The following is a 16,881-nucleotide window of genomic DNA, read 5'->3' on the forward strand; positions in this document are numbered from 1 at the left end:
TCCTGAAATTCTAAGTCACCAAAATCGATAATAGTCCAAGAAAAATAAAAATGTGTACAAGATGAATACACTATTTGTTGCGAGTAATAACATCATTCTTTCATCAAACATTTGATTCAAATTATACGATAATTAGAATCGTGATCCAATCCTTCAAATGAAACAATCCCAAAAATGTGAAAAGTATGTATTATACTATGCAGTGACAAATTTCAATTACATTGAAATCAGACATTATAAAGAAAATTATAGTATGTATTACACTATGCAGTGACAAATTTCAATTACATTGAAATCAGACATTATAAAAAAATTATAGTAATTAATGATATAAGTCTACATATACAACTTCTTATAAGTACATTCTTGATTGGTTATAAATCTAATTTCATTATTTGACCCACTTTGGCTATAAAATCCAAACCCATTAAACACTCTTAAAAAAAACATATAAATTGAGGATCACCATCACTATTTAAGATTATTCTCTCAATTTTTTATTTGAGGTCTCCAACTTTCAGGAAATATATTTGAATTGTTTAATGCGTCGAACAAACTCTAGCACCTCTAAATTTTGTTTGTGATGTAGATGACGACTCACAAAACTTACTGCTTACTGGTCTAGGGCAGCAATGATGTCTAGGGCAGCAATGTTTCATTTGTGATACTGACCTACGTTATTGACCTATGTTACTCGCTTACACTACTCTCATGTGCTATTTTTTTACGCCAATAGTCTATATCAGTTGTTTACGACGCGTCTGCAACTACAAGATCTATTTACGAGCCATCAAAATATCAATCTACCACTAGTTTGATTTGTTTAGAACAATTATTATTTTTTGCTGCATTTTAAAATTATAGCATGATGAAAATATATCACGGTTCAAAAGAAAATTCTCACACAAATACGTACGTACCGGCCGGCTGACATGGCAGGAATAAATCAATCTAATAATGAAATATATATATCATGTCATATCAATGTACTGTGAATGGAGAATCCTAGTTTGCTTCTTATTAAAATTATTTAAAGAATATTAAGCTAACAATAATAGTTAATGCAGAGTGAGACAGAAAAGCGCACGTGCGTGTCTCCGAAATTATCGAGATAATTTTAGAGTCAAAAGATGCTACGCACGTGAAATCCCAGTCAAAGGTCAAAAAACAGTGATCGCATTTACATTTACAATATCTTTAAAATTAATATCATATTATCATCAATCTTTATTTTATTATATTATTTAATAAAAAATAAATAATGGGATTGAACGATGATGAGGATCAAATTTTTCGATCAAATCATCACCTTATTTTGATGTATACTGGCATAGTTGATATTTTTGACCAAATACGAGTCGTGGCTTGCATGTTACTGCTGAATACTAATAATAATAATAATAATAATAATAATAATAATAATATAAAAAGTTCTTTGTTCAAGTTTTGTCGGTTAGGAAGAAAATTTTGTTACCTTAAATCCTTAATAAATGCTGCTTCTTTTTTTGAACATATAATTTTAAATTATGACATGAAAATTTAAATAACATATAAAAAGATTTGGTTAATATTTAAAGTTAATTAATCCGATCACATTAACATGAAAGTTAATTCGCGGTTTATCCAATGAATTTTACTCGAGAAATAAGATTTTTATTCAATTATTAATTTATTTTTCCGCTGTAACTTTGTACTGCAACCATATAATAATTATAATTAATTATACACACACATTAATAGTACGTAATTCATTCATATATATATATATATATATACACACACACACACACGTGTATAAAGTAGAGCACGTGTTGTGTCATTATATGGCGTTTTATTTAAAAAGACTTTAATCTCGGTCAAAACCAACAAAAATAAATAAATGAAAAACCATATAATTTAATATTATCTCAGGAATTCAAATTTTTAACTTAACTTGAGTTGTAAATCACTTGTCTTTTTCTTGAAATTGATTGAAAACGAATTACAATTCACGAGCTTGGAAACAAAACTTTTAATTTTATTATTTTATTAATTTGGAATATTCTTGTTATTAGATTCTATATATAGAAAAGTATCTAGAATATATAAAATAATAAATAAAAATTCTATTTATAAATATCGCCGGTATAAAAATAGTAATCGGGGCGGGTTGCACCACTGTCCCAACAAATCATCCATGTTTACGTGTTGGTTGCATGCATCCAAATGTTGCATTCTCCCTCTCTGTCGCCCGCAACCATATTCATATTTAATTATATATTAGTTATCCTGGACACGTGATACGTATGTGTATAATTTTTTTTATCATTATCGATGGATTAAAGTGAAATTTGAAAAATTATGGAGAAACTAAATTGATATTTGAATGGTTGAAATAAAAAAGTAAAAATAAAAATATGTGTTGAAATTTAAAAAACAAAAACAAAATGTGATATTATTGTCATATAAAGGTAAAGTTGAAAGAAAAAATTGATGGCTTTTTTAAGTGGTTACTATCATATCTTCAACTTTAATAAAATAGAATATATTATTAATTTTTTCGATTTAATTTCACGCATATTATGTATATTACTTAACCATCTTCATTACTATGTGTTTAATTAATTATTATAGTTGTGAAAACTATACGTAAGAGGACTTCAACTTTTGGATATATATCATAAATATAATTAAATTCAGTATATAACTTGTACTAAATATAACATTAAATAAATTACGCAAGTTATGTATATTAAACATTTATATATTTTTGTTTCATATAAAAATATGAAGTAGAATATATATGAGCCCTTGCCAATCCTTAAATCAGAGAAGAACTCGTCAAATAATATCGAAATTTCGAGAGGAAAAAAAATTCTATCATTTATATATAAGAAATTGTTACGATACTCCTTTTAATTATTATTTTTGAAATATCCATATTTTGAAGCATACATTTTATATTTTTTGATTTAAATTTTTATATGGCGTTTGAATTAAAGGGTTAGGGTGCTTGATGGGTGGAGAAGTCCAAAAAAAAAAAAACCTAGTTGGCTAAAACAACGAAAAACCACTCACACATTACTAAACAAAAATTCAAATCATGCTCCAAGAAAACGAGCAGTCGCCCGGATCTTTCGCTACCTTTGCTAAGCAGACAAATTTCCCAATTCGCAGACCCAACACTTCCAAAAGTCACTCCTCTAATTCCTCTTCCTCCACACATATATATAATTTTTTACTTATGTGTATATATAACTTGATGTGTATATATATATATAATACAATTAATGTAGTAAAAAATCTGAAACCTCCCTCTGGTTTCACGCCGAATATGGCAGATTGTACCGCCTCTTTCTCCCCATTATATTCCTCCACCTGTCCCGTCTTTCTCGCTTCACTCGTTTACTTTTTATTACTCTTGGCTTGGATTTGTCTCGTTACTATAATATATAATATATCACATAGTATATACGCGTGTGTACGTATATGTCCTCGTGTGTATGAGTGGGAGCGAAGCCACGGGAAACATTTTTTCACTCGCGTATGATTCCTTTGGGATAATAGCTAGCTGTAGCTTGAGTAATTTTCTAGCATCTTTTAACTTTTGCATGTGCTTGCTTTCGATCCCTTAAATTTAATCCTTTTTTTCTTGCCTAAGAGTTTAAGTTGCCGGGTGAATCAATATTTCTTTTCAGTTTAAATACAAATATTTCTTGTTTATTTTCCTTCAAGAATGTAAAACTGTCTCCGTTTTCTTAGATGTTCAAAGTTCAACCCTTTAATGGTTGATCCTTGATTAACGAGGTATGATAACCCCCGTCTCCTTTCACGGTCACTTCCTCCTAAATTTTAATTTATAAATAAATAAATAAATAAAAAAATATATATATATATATATATAAATATACACATGTATGTGTGTATGTCAGTGTGTGTGTATGCAAAATAATTACTGTTTCTTTCTTTTTAACTTTGTACTTATGCAGTTTTTTGGGAGTAATTTGTGCCGTTCCCAAGTTGTATTGCAATTTTTGAGGTGAAGTTGAGAAATTTGAAGTGGGTTTCGGTAGAATCAAGAAAATGGCACCAGAAAACAAATGGCTGTCGTTCTCCCTGCAATCTTCGGTGGATCAAATGCTCAACCCTTCTTCGCAGTCTGCTGACTCTCACCATTTCTACTCCTTTTCTGATAATTTATATGCCAATGGTAACCGAACTCAAAATTTACATTATATGTTATTTTATAAAATATGTTTGTGTGTGTGTGTGTTGATGTGCATGTACGTATGTTCGAGTAAATTATGGAAATCTTGCATATACCTCCATGTTTCGGTTTGTTTGCTGAGCAGACTAAGTTTGAATAAAGTAGAAAGGACAACAGAAATGCACCCGTGTTTCCTATTTTCCTTTCATTTTTTTCCAATCCAATCGTCATTCTTTTTACGATCTCGAGCTTCCTTTCGGTTATTTTTTGTCATTTTTCCACTCAATATTTATTGCAAATTGTTTTTTGAGTTCATTAACAGCTCAGATCACTGTAATTTTTCTGCTTTTCTTTCTTTTTCCTTCCTACTTGAAGTTGAAAACCAGCAACTTGTAAGCTACATGGATTCATCGCAAATGCAGCAGCCGCCGAAGCTGGAAGATTTCTTCGGCGGAGACTCAACGGAAACGCAAGATTCAAGTTTGACTCACATATACAACCACAGCCACCACACTGGAGGCGGCGCATTAGCCGCGGCCTACTACTTCAGCCATGGAGAGCAGCAAGAACTCAATAACATTACTGGGTTTCGGGCATTCTCTGGAAACTCAGGCTCCGAAGTGGACGACACGTCGTTCGGAGGACAAATTCAGTCGCCAGGTCGAATCGGGAAACGAACTCGCGACCTATTCGCAGTTCCCTTTTAATGCTACAACTAATGCTTTATCTTTAGGAGTTAGTAGTAAGATTGCTTTGTGCACTGAAAATAACAGCAGCAAAGCAATTGTTTCTGTTGATTCTGATAGTTCCAAGAAAATTTCTGATACTTTTGGTCAAAGAACTTCGATCTACAGAGGTGTTACTAGGTACTGATTTAATTTGTTATTCATTCTTGATTTTACTATTAAAACCTTCTTCTTTTTTTTTTGTCCTTTTTTCTTTTGACAAAAAAAAAAGATAATTAATTTAATTCTGATGATGGGTTCTTGCAGACATAGATGGACAGGAAGATATGAAGCGCATCTATGGGATAACAGCTGTAGAAGGGAAGGCCAAGCAAGAAAAGGGCGTCAAGGTACGTATCCTACAAAATTTTGGGTGTCAAATGAATAAAATGGAGAAAATTAGGGCTTTCCTCTGCAATTCTTTCTTTCGTTAAAACTTTTTATGCGATGATTGATTGACTGGAATATGCATGCACAAAGTGTACTTCAATCTTTCACTGATTTGATCGGATGTGCCGCCATTTTTGTTCATGTTCTGGGCTGTCTTTTGTACAAATGAATATATTCTACATACTCTAGTTACTCTGTATCATCCTTAGGTTCATAGGTGGAGATTTAATTTGTCCAGGAGTTAATATATACATATAATCAAGAACTAAGTCCGCTTAACTAAAGTCAGCTACCAAACAAATCCATACATCATTTAGTTAGTCGAACATTAGAGAGCTAAGCAATATAACGACAATCAAGATTAAGATTCAATAAAATGAGCGAGTGTTACATGGATCTTGAAGCCTCGACCTTCTTGGTCGCTCGATACCAATATTAAAATAAACAATTTATCTTAGAAATCCAAGCTTGTGGAAAAATAGCATAATTATTAATTAGATGCTTTAGCATACTGGAATAGATAAATAAATTGATCAGTTAATACGAAACAATTTTTGGTCCCCACGCCCTTCCTTTTGGTGCCCACACTATTATGCTCTACGCCACAGCTAGACTTATTTTCTGACAATAATGAATGAAATTTCAGACCACTTTCCACTTTTCCTTTTTTCTTTCTTCTGCCAAAGACCCTTGATGGGTTTGACCAAAGTTTCCAACCCCAATGTGAAAAGTAAATTAACTGACCACGAATATGACGACCTCATATCAGGAATATTTTTGGCAATGTGTGATGGCTATTGTTTGTTAGATATTATGCTTTGAATGGATAAATGGTTTATTTATTACAACAATTACAAAAAAATGTTGGAACTGATGGAGGAGGAATGTATGGATTATAAGTGTAATTTGGCACTTTACCGATACCCGGTATAATTTTGTCGTGCTAATTTTTTTTTTTGTTCCGTATGATTTATGTCATTACATGAGCAATGTTTTAACGAGCTTTACTCTTTGTTTGGATGGGGCCGGGTTCCTATTTTAAACTGGATGCTGCTATATCCTGGACTATATTCTGCAGTTTACTTGGGTAAGATGCCTTGTTAGCTACATATGCTCTATATATGTTGTGCAATATAATTGTGTCACCGTTATTTATGATGGAATCTCTCGAAATGCAGGTGGTTATGACAAAGAAGAGAAAGCGGCACGGGCCTATGATTTGGCAGCTTTGAAATATTGGGGTTCTACGGCTACTACGAACTTCCCGGTAACTCTACATATGCTTCCGACTTTAATGATTGGTTATTTGGAGTTGAGGCATAAACTAAATGTAATGGAAAAATTCTCATTTTAGATCTCCAATTATACTAAAGAAATAGAGGACATGAAGAATGAGACGAAACAAGAATTCATTGCATCACTTCGAAGGTTTGCATATTCTTATAATTTTTCTTGAATTTTTTGATTGGTGATGAAAGTTGAATCAGATGTGTTAAATTTTTTAATGAAACACTTTTTGACTTATCGCCAGGAAAAGCAGTGGGTTCTCGAGAGGAGCATCCATCTATCGGGGTGTTACCAGGTTTGATGTCTTTTTGTATATGCCATGTGTCCATGTTCCCGTTGTCTTTTGGTCTGCTTCATTGTTATAGTGTGTTGAACTTGTTTAGGCATCATCAACAAGGCCGATGGCAAGCAAGGATTGGTCGAGTTGCAGGGAATAAAGATCTATACCTCGGTACATTCGGTACGTATAGATATATTTCTTTTAATCGAATAATGACTTTGATTTGAGTCCATGAAGAAACCACATATATTCGCTTCAATATGAGAAGTAAATAATAGGAGCATTCTTCAACACATTTTATGATACATACTCTACTATATTGAAGAGGAAATTCGAATTGTGCTTGCACTATTTACAATTTCGTTATGGCAGCAACTGAGGAGGAAGCAGCTGAGGCATATGACATAGCTGCAATAAAGTTCAGAGGAGTAAATGCAGTGACTAATTTTGAGATGAACCGATATGATGTGGAAGCCATCTCGAAGAGCTCTCTCCCCATTGGAGGAGCCGCAAAACGGCTGAAACTCTCTCTCGAATCTGAAGAAACACAACCTATAAGCAACATCCTTCAAACTCCATCCTGCAGCAACATCAGTTTCGCCTCAACCCCAAATGTTTCCAGCATCCCTTGTGGCATCCCATTCGACACTTCAGCGCCCTTCTATCATCACAATTTCTTTCAACACCTCCAAACAAGCAATTCAGTCGAGATGGACTCGTCTGCCAGAGCCTCGTCCATGGCAACTCCAATGCCTTTTATGTCATCCCAACCGGAGTTCTTCTTTTGGCCTCACCAGTCTTATTAACTATACTGATCTTCTACTGATGTTTAACCTTAGTTTTTATTTGTGGAATCTGTCGTTTAATGGACTACAAATCTAACCCGGTAAGAGCTAGGATAAGTTCTCACTTTGATAAAAAAGTAAGCTTCTTGAGGGAGGAGAAGCTGAAATGCTGTAAAGTAAGCTTATTTTCGTTAGCTTTGCCTAAATGTATGGTGTAAGATGAGCAGGAGCAGGAGCAGGAGCAGGAGCACTCTGGTTATGGCTTAATTTTCAACCTGTTTTCCATTACTGGATTAGCTCTCGCCTTTTTCATGGAGCGATATATAAAAATCATACAAAATCAATTAATTCCTTTTAGCACATCAACTGTTATAGCATATTGTTTGTAACTCTACTTTTATATATGAAGAGCAAACAAAGTATTTTAATTTAGTCGCACTGGATAGTCGGTGAATATGTCATTTTCTGCCTTTCGCCTTCAACCATTTTAAACACTTGGCAACTGAGTCTCGTGAAAATTTCTTTTAGGTAAACTTAAAAAGTAATCAATGAACGTTTACCCGCTTAGATCCATTGTGGAGATATGTGAGTTTTATGATGCAACAATCGATATAGAGCAGGGTCAAGATCGAGTCGTGGTGGAACTGTCCCGGTCATTCATGCGCATAATGGACGGTCCTTTATTCGATATTGGAAATATACGGGAAAGATAATAGGTTTATCAGAAGAAAAATATTTCCATCAATAGTTATTGACCTTCTGTTCTTTCTCTAGAACACTAGCATGGGACAATAAACCCGTAAGAAAAAATTTCGAGGCACACTGAAACTTGGGAGTACCAACCCCAGTTAAAAGGGAGGAGGCATTCGGAATTCGGATCCACCTAAACAAATCGCAAAACGAGCAAGCCAATCGCCCCTGCGAAGCACGAAGCTTGCTGGGTTAGTTTTCTGTTGCCCAACTTTGAAGAGGTGGGATGCCCAATTCAAGATTTGGTTTGGGCTTTACTAAGTCAACATGACCTTTCACATAGTAAAAGTTGATGCTTCTCCGTGGTTTGTTTGTTACATATATATCCATTAAAAGTATATAAATACTAATTTAAATCCCTAGGGAAGTATAATTACTTTGCAAACAACGAATTATTAAATTCGGAAGAATTTCTTGTAGGTTCGTGAGATAAAATTAGGGATATTGTAATCGTAATAAATCATGCAATTAGTGAGAAAAAAATTCGTAAAATAGAAACAGTGTAAATTAAATTAATAGCTATGAGCCAACTCCAGAACTAATTTGTCAACATTCGAGCAAATTAGTACTATTTGAAAAAGATAAGCGACACGTCTTGTAATAAAATAATATTTTTCATAAATTCGGGTCAGATTAGATATCTTTCTCACAAAATTGATTTGTGCTATTAGTGAAAAATCATATATACGTTATTGAGTAGATCTTTTGTGAGACGGTCTCACGATTCTTTATTTGTGAGACGGGTCAACCATTAATATTCTTAGCGTAAAAAGTAATACTTTTTCATGGATGACCCAAATAAGAGATCAGTCTCAAAAAATTCTACTCGTGAGATCGTCTCACACAAATTTTTTTTATGTTATTTTTTGAACGAGAAATTCGCGGGATTTTCTAACAAAGTCATGGTATGAGTCCAAAGAACTCCAACCTTTAATCCCAGAAGAAGAAAAGTCCAATTGCAGGCGAGGAAATTCCAAGAACGTAGCTAAGCTGTTACAAATCAAATATCTTGTTTTTAGTATGACATCATCTATGCATTCTTCTCGTTTTCTGAAAATGTAGGTAGGAACTAAGGATGAATTTTTGTCTCAACCGCCTTTGAAATTTTGTATATTTACTTAATTTAATAAGGTTTTTTTTTTGTCGTCTCGAATTAAAAATAAAAATTCAATATTTATATGAAGCTCATCGTCTACAATTTATAATTTTCATTCTTCACATGTAAAGACGGCACATCAAATGCTAGCTCCATGTGACCAACTAATGTGTGAAACCAAGCAACCCAAACAAAAAAAAGTGCTGAATTGGTCTCTCTGTGTGTGTGTGTGTGTACACAGTTGGGATGAAGAGTCATGAAATTCTTGCAATGAGTGTTGATATCACACTTCCACTTAGTCTATCACGTTCATCATGCCACACATCTCTGTCTCCTTCACCCCACATAAACAACAAACAAACCACTTCAAATTTTTTTTAAAAAAAAAAATTTTATTATTGATTTTACCTTAAAATATAATTGAAAAAAATTATACATAATCAAGCTTCGTCTCTAATAAATTCTGTCATGTATTAATGGTTTTTTTTTCCCACAAATGACAATTAAATCTTGGAAATTTTGGGGTAATTAAATTAAAGCGGGTTGAGAATCAGGCCTACACAGAGTGTAGCTAGTTCCTTAAATACTTTGACATATAATATATATTATAAGAGTTCTGAAAACTGACTAACTCAACACTAAGCTATCTATCCTATAATACAAACAAATCTAAGATATGAACCCTTTTTTTCATTATCAATAATAACGTACGGTCCAGATATTGATATTTAGCAATACAATGGAGAAAGGACAAATTTAATTACTTGATTTTCATAATCCTTTGGAAAGTTGAAAAGGTAACAGATGATAAATATTAGTTGACTGTCAATTAAATTTTTTTTTTTAAATTGGCCAATATTGCACAGATGATGCATGACCCAAAGTTTAGTTTATTATATACTAGAGTAGGTATCTTGTGAGACGCTCTCACGAATCTTTATCTGTAAGACGGGTCAACCCTACCGATATTTACAATAAAAAATAATACTCTTAGCATAAAAAGTAATATTTTTTCATGCAAGACTCAAATAAGAGGACCGTATTCACAAAATACGACCCATGAGACCGTCTCACACAAGTTTTTATCTATATACTATTTATACGTACGGGGTTCTTGAGTTAGACTACTCTGAAGAATAATACGTTTGATTTACGAGTAATAATTTTATATTTGATGTCTAATAACCTTTTTAAATTTATTACATAATGGAGGCGAAATGTTCTGATCAAGCCCCATTTTAGGAGGCACCAACAACACATTCTATGGAACTATCCGACAAATCCACCTGAGATTCTGTAGAGATCATACAAATTCGAAACTAAAAGAACATTATATTCGGAACATCAATCGAGATGAAATGAAGCTAATTATTTAACAGGTAGTAAACCTCAAATTACTCCCTTTTCTCGCAATTATTTTTCCCATTTTTCCATATGAAAAGAGAAAGATTCGTGATCTTGATTAATTAGGGCAATGCACTGTACTGAGTCAAGTCGGAACTCCATGCTTGAACTTCATTCCAAGAATGGCTTGTGTTCTCATGATTATTTCCATGGCTTCCACCTGCTGCTGGAGTTGGAGTCACAGTTGCATAAGAATTATCAAAGAACCATTCAGTTGACAAGTCACCTTCTTTTCTTGAAGTTCCAATTCCATAAGAATGTTGCTTTGAACTATCAAGATTTTGGAATAAAATGGGCTGTGGTCTCTGAACACTCATTGGCACTTCGACGTTCGAAGCTAATTGGAGTGTTGTGCTGTTCACTTTCTGATTACCTTCAGTAAACAGCATGTTCAATCTCTGTTGCTGCAACTTCCAGTGAAGGTCTTGGTTTATACAACTCATTGATTCGATTGAAGATGCAAGATTGCTGCTAATGTTCAAAGCTCCCATTTCTTGAAACCCTGGAGTAGCGCTGCTGAATCCAAGTACAGGAGAATTAGCACCTGCTGAAGGGTTGAGATTAAGAAAATGGCTTGAAGAAATTGCATCAGAACTGCTTGATATGTGTTCAAAAGATGCGAACGGGTTGAAAAGACTGGGATTTGTCGAGTGGAGCCTAGGTAAATTCAACCCTCCGAGCTGAAAATCCATGGCCGGTGAAATGTTCTGAAAGAATTTCAACCCACCAATATTACCGGATGGTCCGTTTGAATCCCCCGGAACCCTTTGAGAAGACTTCAGTTTCTTGGTTTTCCGGCTGCCACCTCCGATCGGGACGTTGCGAAGGGCCCCTCCTTTGGTCCAGTACCTTCTACATGTCTTGCAGAAATGCCTAGGCTGTGTAAGGTTGTAGTTGTTGTAGTAGCAAAATTTGGTGTTGGTTGAATCGCATCTCGGGCACTTGAGAGCCGGTTCTTGAGACCGTGCCATGGTGTTTCTCCGGCCGGTGGAGCCCTGGCACTCATCTTTTCCGGCAGCTAGTGATTTGTTATCCGGCGACATGATGCAAGACTTGTGAACTAAACCCTATACAGAAAGGAAGGTGTATAGAATAATCTGAACTTACACTAAACAAACATGTGAAGAAACAGAGAAATTAGCTAAGAATTCATGTTCCAAATGCTTGGTTTTGTACAGTTTCCTGATTTGAAGGGAAAGATGCTGATGAATTCATAATTAATTTCATGCATGGAGTTGAAAGGTAAGGGGAAAATATTGTTCATTGTTTCTTGAGATCTTCATCAAGATTCAAGAATGAACAGAAAAATTTACGAGATGTGTTTGGGGGGGTTAGATATGGTCTTGGAATGAAATAAAGTTGATTTCAAGTGTGCGCAGAGTGTGTGTGAAAGTGAGCGAACATATCTTACCAGAAAGTTATATATACATACAAGCCATATACAGTGAAATAAGAGGTGGCCGGGGTGGGGTGGCGTGGGGTGGGGGTGGGGGTGGACGTAGGGATATGGGAAGGTGGGGTTCTATAAAAAAGAAAAAGTACAGCAGATGATCTAACGGGGGATCAGGTAGAATGGAGAGATCGATCCACACACATGTACTTGAAAAATGAATAGAAAATAATATAAGGAAGAAATTTTTGTTTTAGAAGAATAAATGAGTGCAACCCAAAAAAAAAAAAAATAGGACCACAATGCTATGAAAGTAATTGGGTGGCAACTTTCTTTCTATCACGCATGTACATATATATGAGAACCATGGAAAGATTGGTTAGAATTTAATGTGCATGTGATTGTGCCCCAGAGTTTTCTACACTTTCTTCCGGATGCCAAAATTATATATTGTGTAATATCCATTTAAAAATATCAACTATTTAAACCCTCTAATTATAATCTTATTTCCCATGGGTAGAAAATTGAAATTTTGATATTCTATATTTGTTTTTCTTGGAATTCTAGCCATCGTCTATTAAATAGCGGTCTTAGTTATTTATATTTCATTATTTTTTTAATTTTTAGTTATTTTTCATTCGGAGTGTTAATATGGAATTGAACATATAAGTCAGCGTCCATTTGTGTCCCTTCAATGCCACATCATAAAAAATGATTTAATTTGTAAAAGAGACGAATATATTATATATATAGTGACAAATATTGAAAAATTTGACAATGTATATGATCAAAATAAAAATAAAACAAATATATGATCAAAATAGTAGTTTTTTTTTTTCATTTCTTAGTCAATGCTATTATATTATCATTATATTATTTTTATGCTATAATACATTAGAGACCTATAGGAACTATTTTTGGAGTTTTGTAAAAAAATCATAAACCAAAAATACACAAAAATAATTTATTTTTATTTATTTTAATTAAATATATCATAAAACCTATTTTTAGTTTTTTTTTATTAACTATCATATTTGAGTAAAATATGCATTTATTTTTATCTATAATTTGAAATTTTAAATGATCATATCATTCACAATAGAAAAATAATTATTATAAAAATTTATTTTTATACATTTCAAATCTCAATATAATCTCTAGATCAATAGAACGTTGATATTATACTATATACATGTAACACATATTCACTTATGATGGTTTATTTATTTAATGTGGAATGAGAATATGACATGGAATGATGTGGTATCAGAAACGTTCGTATTTTCAAGTGTTATATCAGTAATTTTTAGCGTTGCATCAACATTTTAGTAAAACTATCAAAAGTCAAAATGTAATTTAACTTAAAATGACCGAAACTCAAATTATAATATTAACATGACCAAAACAGAAAACAAAGAGGACCATTTTGAGAATCAAAAATGATATTTTAGGCTCCTTATATTTTCTTTCCTCCCAAGTATTGTGGGATGACACATTCCCTTCACCCAAGGGGCAACCCTTTAGACCTCGCGCTCTTTTTACTCGATAAGACATTGAAAAACTAAAAATCACCTCAAGTTAGTATCTAAACTATATATATGTAACTAAGACGTACGCTCCATTTAAAAATTCATTCGAAATAAGGCATGTAAGATTCATTCTTATTTACGGTTCTTTTCTCAAAACAAACAAAAACAAAAACAGACAACCAACTAAAAAATGCTTTTAATAATTCCAAAATGAAAGAGAGGTATTTAATTAAAATTTCCTGTATCTCCGTACTATTAACAGCGAAACTAGAATAAATTGTTAGTTATATACATACATTAGTTGAGCATGTTTTTACCAACACACACGCTTTAGCTTTAGATGTCAACACATTAATACGTTTCTGTGTAGCTTAAATAGTAATGTTCTTCATTTTTCTGGTTTAAGACAATTACTCTGTAGAACATATTTTTCTCTCTTTGAGAAGAGATCCATTAATGAACGAGCCTCTCTTCATTGTTTAACATGGTATTAGAGCAATTCTTCGATCCAATTCCGAGATCGCTTCAATCATCTAAGATACTGTTCTCAATTGCGTAGCTTGATTGAGATCAATTCTTCGCAATTGAGCTGTTCGGGGATTTCAGCTCAACGATAGATTTGATTGATCTCTCCGATCGAACCGAGACATTGAGGTATTCTTCTGCAGCATCGATTTCTTATATTGAGAAGCTCGATCAATGGCAACCGCAGTGGCTTTCAATGATCCTATGTATATTCATCCATCAGACACACTTGGTATGAATCTAGTTAATGAAACGTTAGTAGGTACTGAAAATTATGGTATCTGGAGTCGAGCAATGCTTATTGCGCTTCGAGCAAAGAACAAGACTGCATTATCGATGGTACTTGCACTAGACCAGCGGTTGGTCATGCTACATTGCTTCACTGGGAAAGATGTAATGCATTGGTCCTATCTTGGATCATGAATATGGTTTCTAAGGAGATTTTTGGAGGAATTGTTTACTCTACTGATGCTTCAGTGGTATGGATTGATCTTAAAGAACAGTTTGACAAGGTTAATGGTTCACGGATATTTTTGTTGCACAGAGAAATAGGTCAACTTAAACAAGGAAATAGCACTATCTCTACTTATTTTTGCAAGTTGAAACAACTTTGGGATGAATATTATTCATTGGTTGTATTGCCATCGTGCGAGTGTGCTGCTGCCAGGCAATACGTGGATCATGAACAGCGACAGAAGCTGTTGCAATTTTTGATGGGATTAAATGAGAGTTATTCTCATATTAGGAGTCAAATTTTGATGATGAGTCCATTACCTATAGTTGGGCAAACCTTTTCGATCATATCACAGGAAGAATCTCATAGATCATTGCTTTCTGTTGATACACCATCCACCGCATTCTTTTCTATCAGAACAAGGTACATCATTTGAGGAAAGATGTGTTAAGATGTGACCATTGCAATTGGAATGGACATACTAAAGAGACATGTTACAAGCTTGTTGGCTATTCTCCAGATCATAAGCTATACAAGCCGCAAGTTAAAGGACCAATTAAAAAGGTTTACAAGCCCCCGAGACCTCCTGCACATGTGAACACTTCTGAAGCTGATCAACGGGCTTTCACACCTGATGGAAATGTCACTGGAATCAGCCCTACTATCTCTGTATTTACGCCTGAGCAGTATGCTGAGATAATGAAACTATTAGATGGCTGCGAAGTGCAATCCCCTTCTGAACCAGTGGTTAATATGGCAGGTACATACCATTCTCTTGGAATACCCACATATTGCATTATAGATGGTGGAGCAAATGAGCATATGACTGGAAAACTTATGCATCTGTCTAGTTCTAAGTTTACAGCAACTTTCACTAAGTTTGTGAAATTGCCTAATGGTGGTAGGGCTCCGGTTGCTGGCATAGGATCAGTACCATTCACTGATTCTATCACTCTTGAAAATGTCTTGCATATGACAGACTTCACAGTCAATCTTCTTTCTATATCCAAGTTTACCAAAAACCATAATTGTTTTGTTACATTCTTTCCCCACTTTTGCTTGTTTCAGGACCACAGGACTGGGAGAGTAATGGGGATTGGTAAAGAAATCAATGGGCTATATCATCTTGATACACGAGTCTTTTTGAGTACAAAGCCTATTTCAAACACTAAATTTCCTTTGATTGACAATTGTTGCAATACTTCTGTTAGTAGCTCTTTATTGTCCACTTCTCATTCTTTGTGACATCAACGTTTAGGACATATGTCATTATCTCGAATGTAGTTGCTTCCTTTTTTGAATAAGAATGTTAATATTCCGCATTGTTCTATTTGTCCAAAGGCTAAGCAAACCCGCCTCCAATTTCCTTTACTAAGTTTGTCGAAGTCATCGTGTCCTTTTGAACTAGTGCAGATGGATATATGAGGACCTTTTCATACACCTACATACAACGGAGAAATATATTTTTTAACCATTGTAGAACATATTTTTCTCTCTTTGAGAAGAGATCTATCAATGAACGAGCCTCTCTTCATTGTTTAACATAAATTAATGGAACATAGGACTAGGAGTAGTGATAATTCATGCAAGGTAAAAAATCGACGAGGGAAAGGTAAAGGTAAGATGGTAGAAATATATATAGGAGACAGCAGCAGAAAGGTTAGTTGGTGAACCGTACCGAGCTCAGTGCATGATAGCCTCGAGTCGACAGGATTCTGCATCTCTGTCTACTCTTTTTTCATCTTCAGGTGCGCAAGCACATTCCAAACTAATATATATATATATAAATCAGTTAATTGTTCTGGCTCAAACTATATATATATGTATACATAATCACGTGTGTTATTTCTGTTATATTATAATATATTTATTTGTTCAATGTACAACTTTAACTAGCTAATTAGGTATCTATTTATACATGGAAAATGCATTGAATTGATGGAGAAATGTGTAGAGAGTACAAACCCCACCTGAATATAAATAGAAAAAAGACATAGTACGATAATGGAGGGGACATAGAACCATTTGAAAATTTTTCACTTGAGATACTTACAAAATTAGAGGTATGGGTATGGGTATG

General features: G+C 33.9%; 3 protein-coding genes across 4 annotated transcripts; 2 read left to right on the forward strand and 1 right to left on the reverse strand.

The window, feature by feature from the left end:
• Nucleotides 1-3,472: 3,472 nt before the first annotated feature.
• On the forward strand, nt 3,473-8,085 carry LOC142546533 (AP2-like ethylene-responsive transcription factor AIL6). Its single transcript, XM_075654293.1, is given in 11 exon segments — nt 3,473-3,786; nt 3,969-4,189; nt 4,562-4,845; nt 4,847-5,052; nt 5,179-5,261; nt 6,380-6,388; nt 6,480-6,568; nt 6,656-6,729; nt 6,833-6,883; nt 6,972-7,048; nt 7,241-8,085. Coding segments are annotated over 10 exon segments (1,434 nt in total). The 5' UTR covers nt 3,473-3,786; nt 3,969-4,062; the 3' UTR covers nt 7,675-8,085.
• Nucleotides 8,086-10,769: 2,684 nt separating this feature from the next.
• LOC142544768 (dof zinc finger protein DOF5.7-like) lies at nt 10,770-12,558 on the reverse strand. Of its 2 annotated transcripts, XM_075651808.1 has the most exons (2): nt 11,640-12,558; nt 10,770-11,447 (listed from the first exon to the last, which is right to left on the reverse strand). In XM_075651808.1, the coding sequence occupies exons 1-2, from the start codon at nt 11,944-11,946 to the stop codon at nt 10,966-10,968; spliced, it is 789 nt and encodes a 262-aa protein (XP_075507923.1). In that variant the 5' UTR covers nt 11,947-12,558; the 3' UTR covers nt 10,770-10,965. The 2 variants fall into 2 exon arrangements, with proteins under 2 accessions (XP_075507923.1, XP_075507922.1); XM_075651807.1 differs by having other exon boundaries at nt 10,770-12,555.
• A 1,963-nt stretch (nt 12,559-14,521) lies between these two features.
• On the forward strand, nt 14,522-16,046 carry LOC142544123 (uncharacterized). Its single transcript, XM_075651198.1, has 3 exons — nt 14,522-14,740; nt 14,785-15,126; nt 15,219-16,046. The coding sequence occupies exons 1-3, from the start codon at nt 14,522-14,524 to the stop codon at nt 16,044-16,046; spliced, it is 1,389 nt and encodes a 462-aa protein (XP_075507313.1).
• Nucleotides 16,047-16,881: the final 835 nt, after the last annotated feature.

The sequence above is a fragment of the Primulina tabacum genome, chromosome 5, assembly GCF_025594145.1.
Source record: "Primulina tabacum isolate GXHZ01 chromosome 5, ASM2559414v2, whole genome shotgun sequence".
Taxonomy (NCBI): domain Eukaryota; kingdom Viridiplantae; phylum Streptophyta; class Magnoliopsida; order Lamiales; family Gesneriaceae; genus Primulina; species Primulina tabacum.

Bases quoted from the DNA above. Each gene is read 5' to 3' on its own strand.
- LOC142544123 (XM_075651198.1), top strand. From the start codon at position 14,522: ATGGCAACCGCAGTGGCTTTCAATGATCCTATGTATATTCATCCATCA. The intron at 14,741-14,784 runs GTAATGCATTGG...ATGGTTTCTAAG, and splicing joins ATTGCTTCACTGGGAAAGAT to GAGATTTTTGGAGGAATTGT. The intron at 15,127-15,218 runs GTTGGGCAAACC...CTTTTCTATCAG, and splicing joins TGATGAGTCCATTACCTATA to AACAAGGTACATCATTTGAG.
- LOC142544768 (XM_075651807.1), bottom strand. From the start codon at position 11,946: ATGTCGCCGGATAACAAATCACTAGCTGCCGGAAAAGATGAGTGCCAG.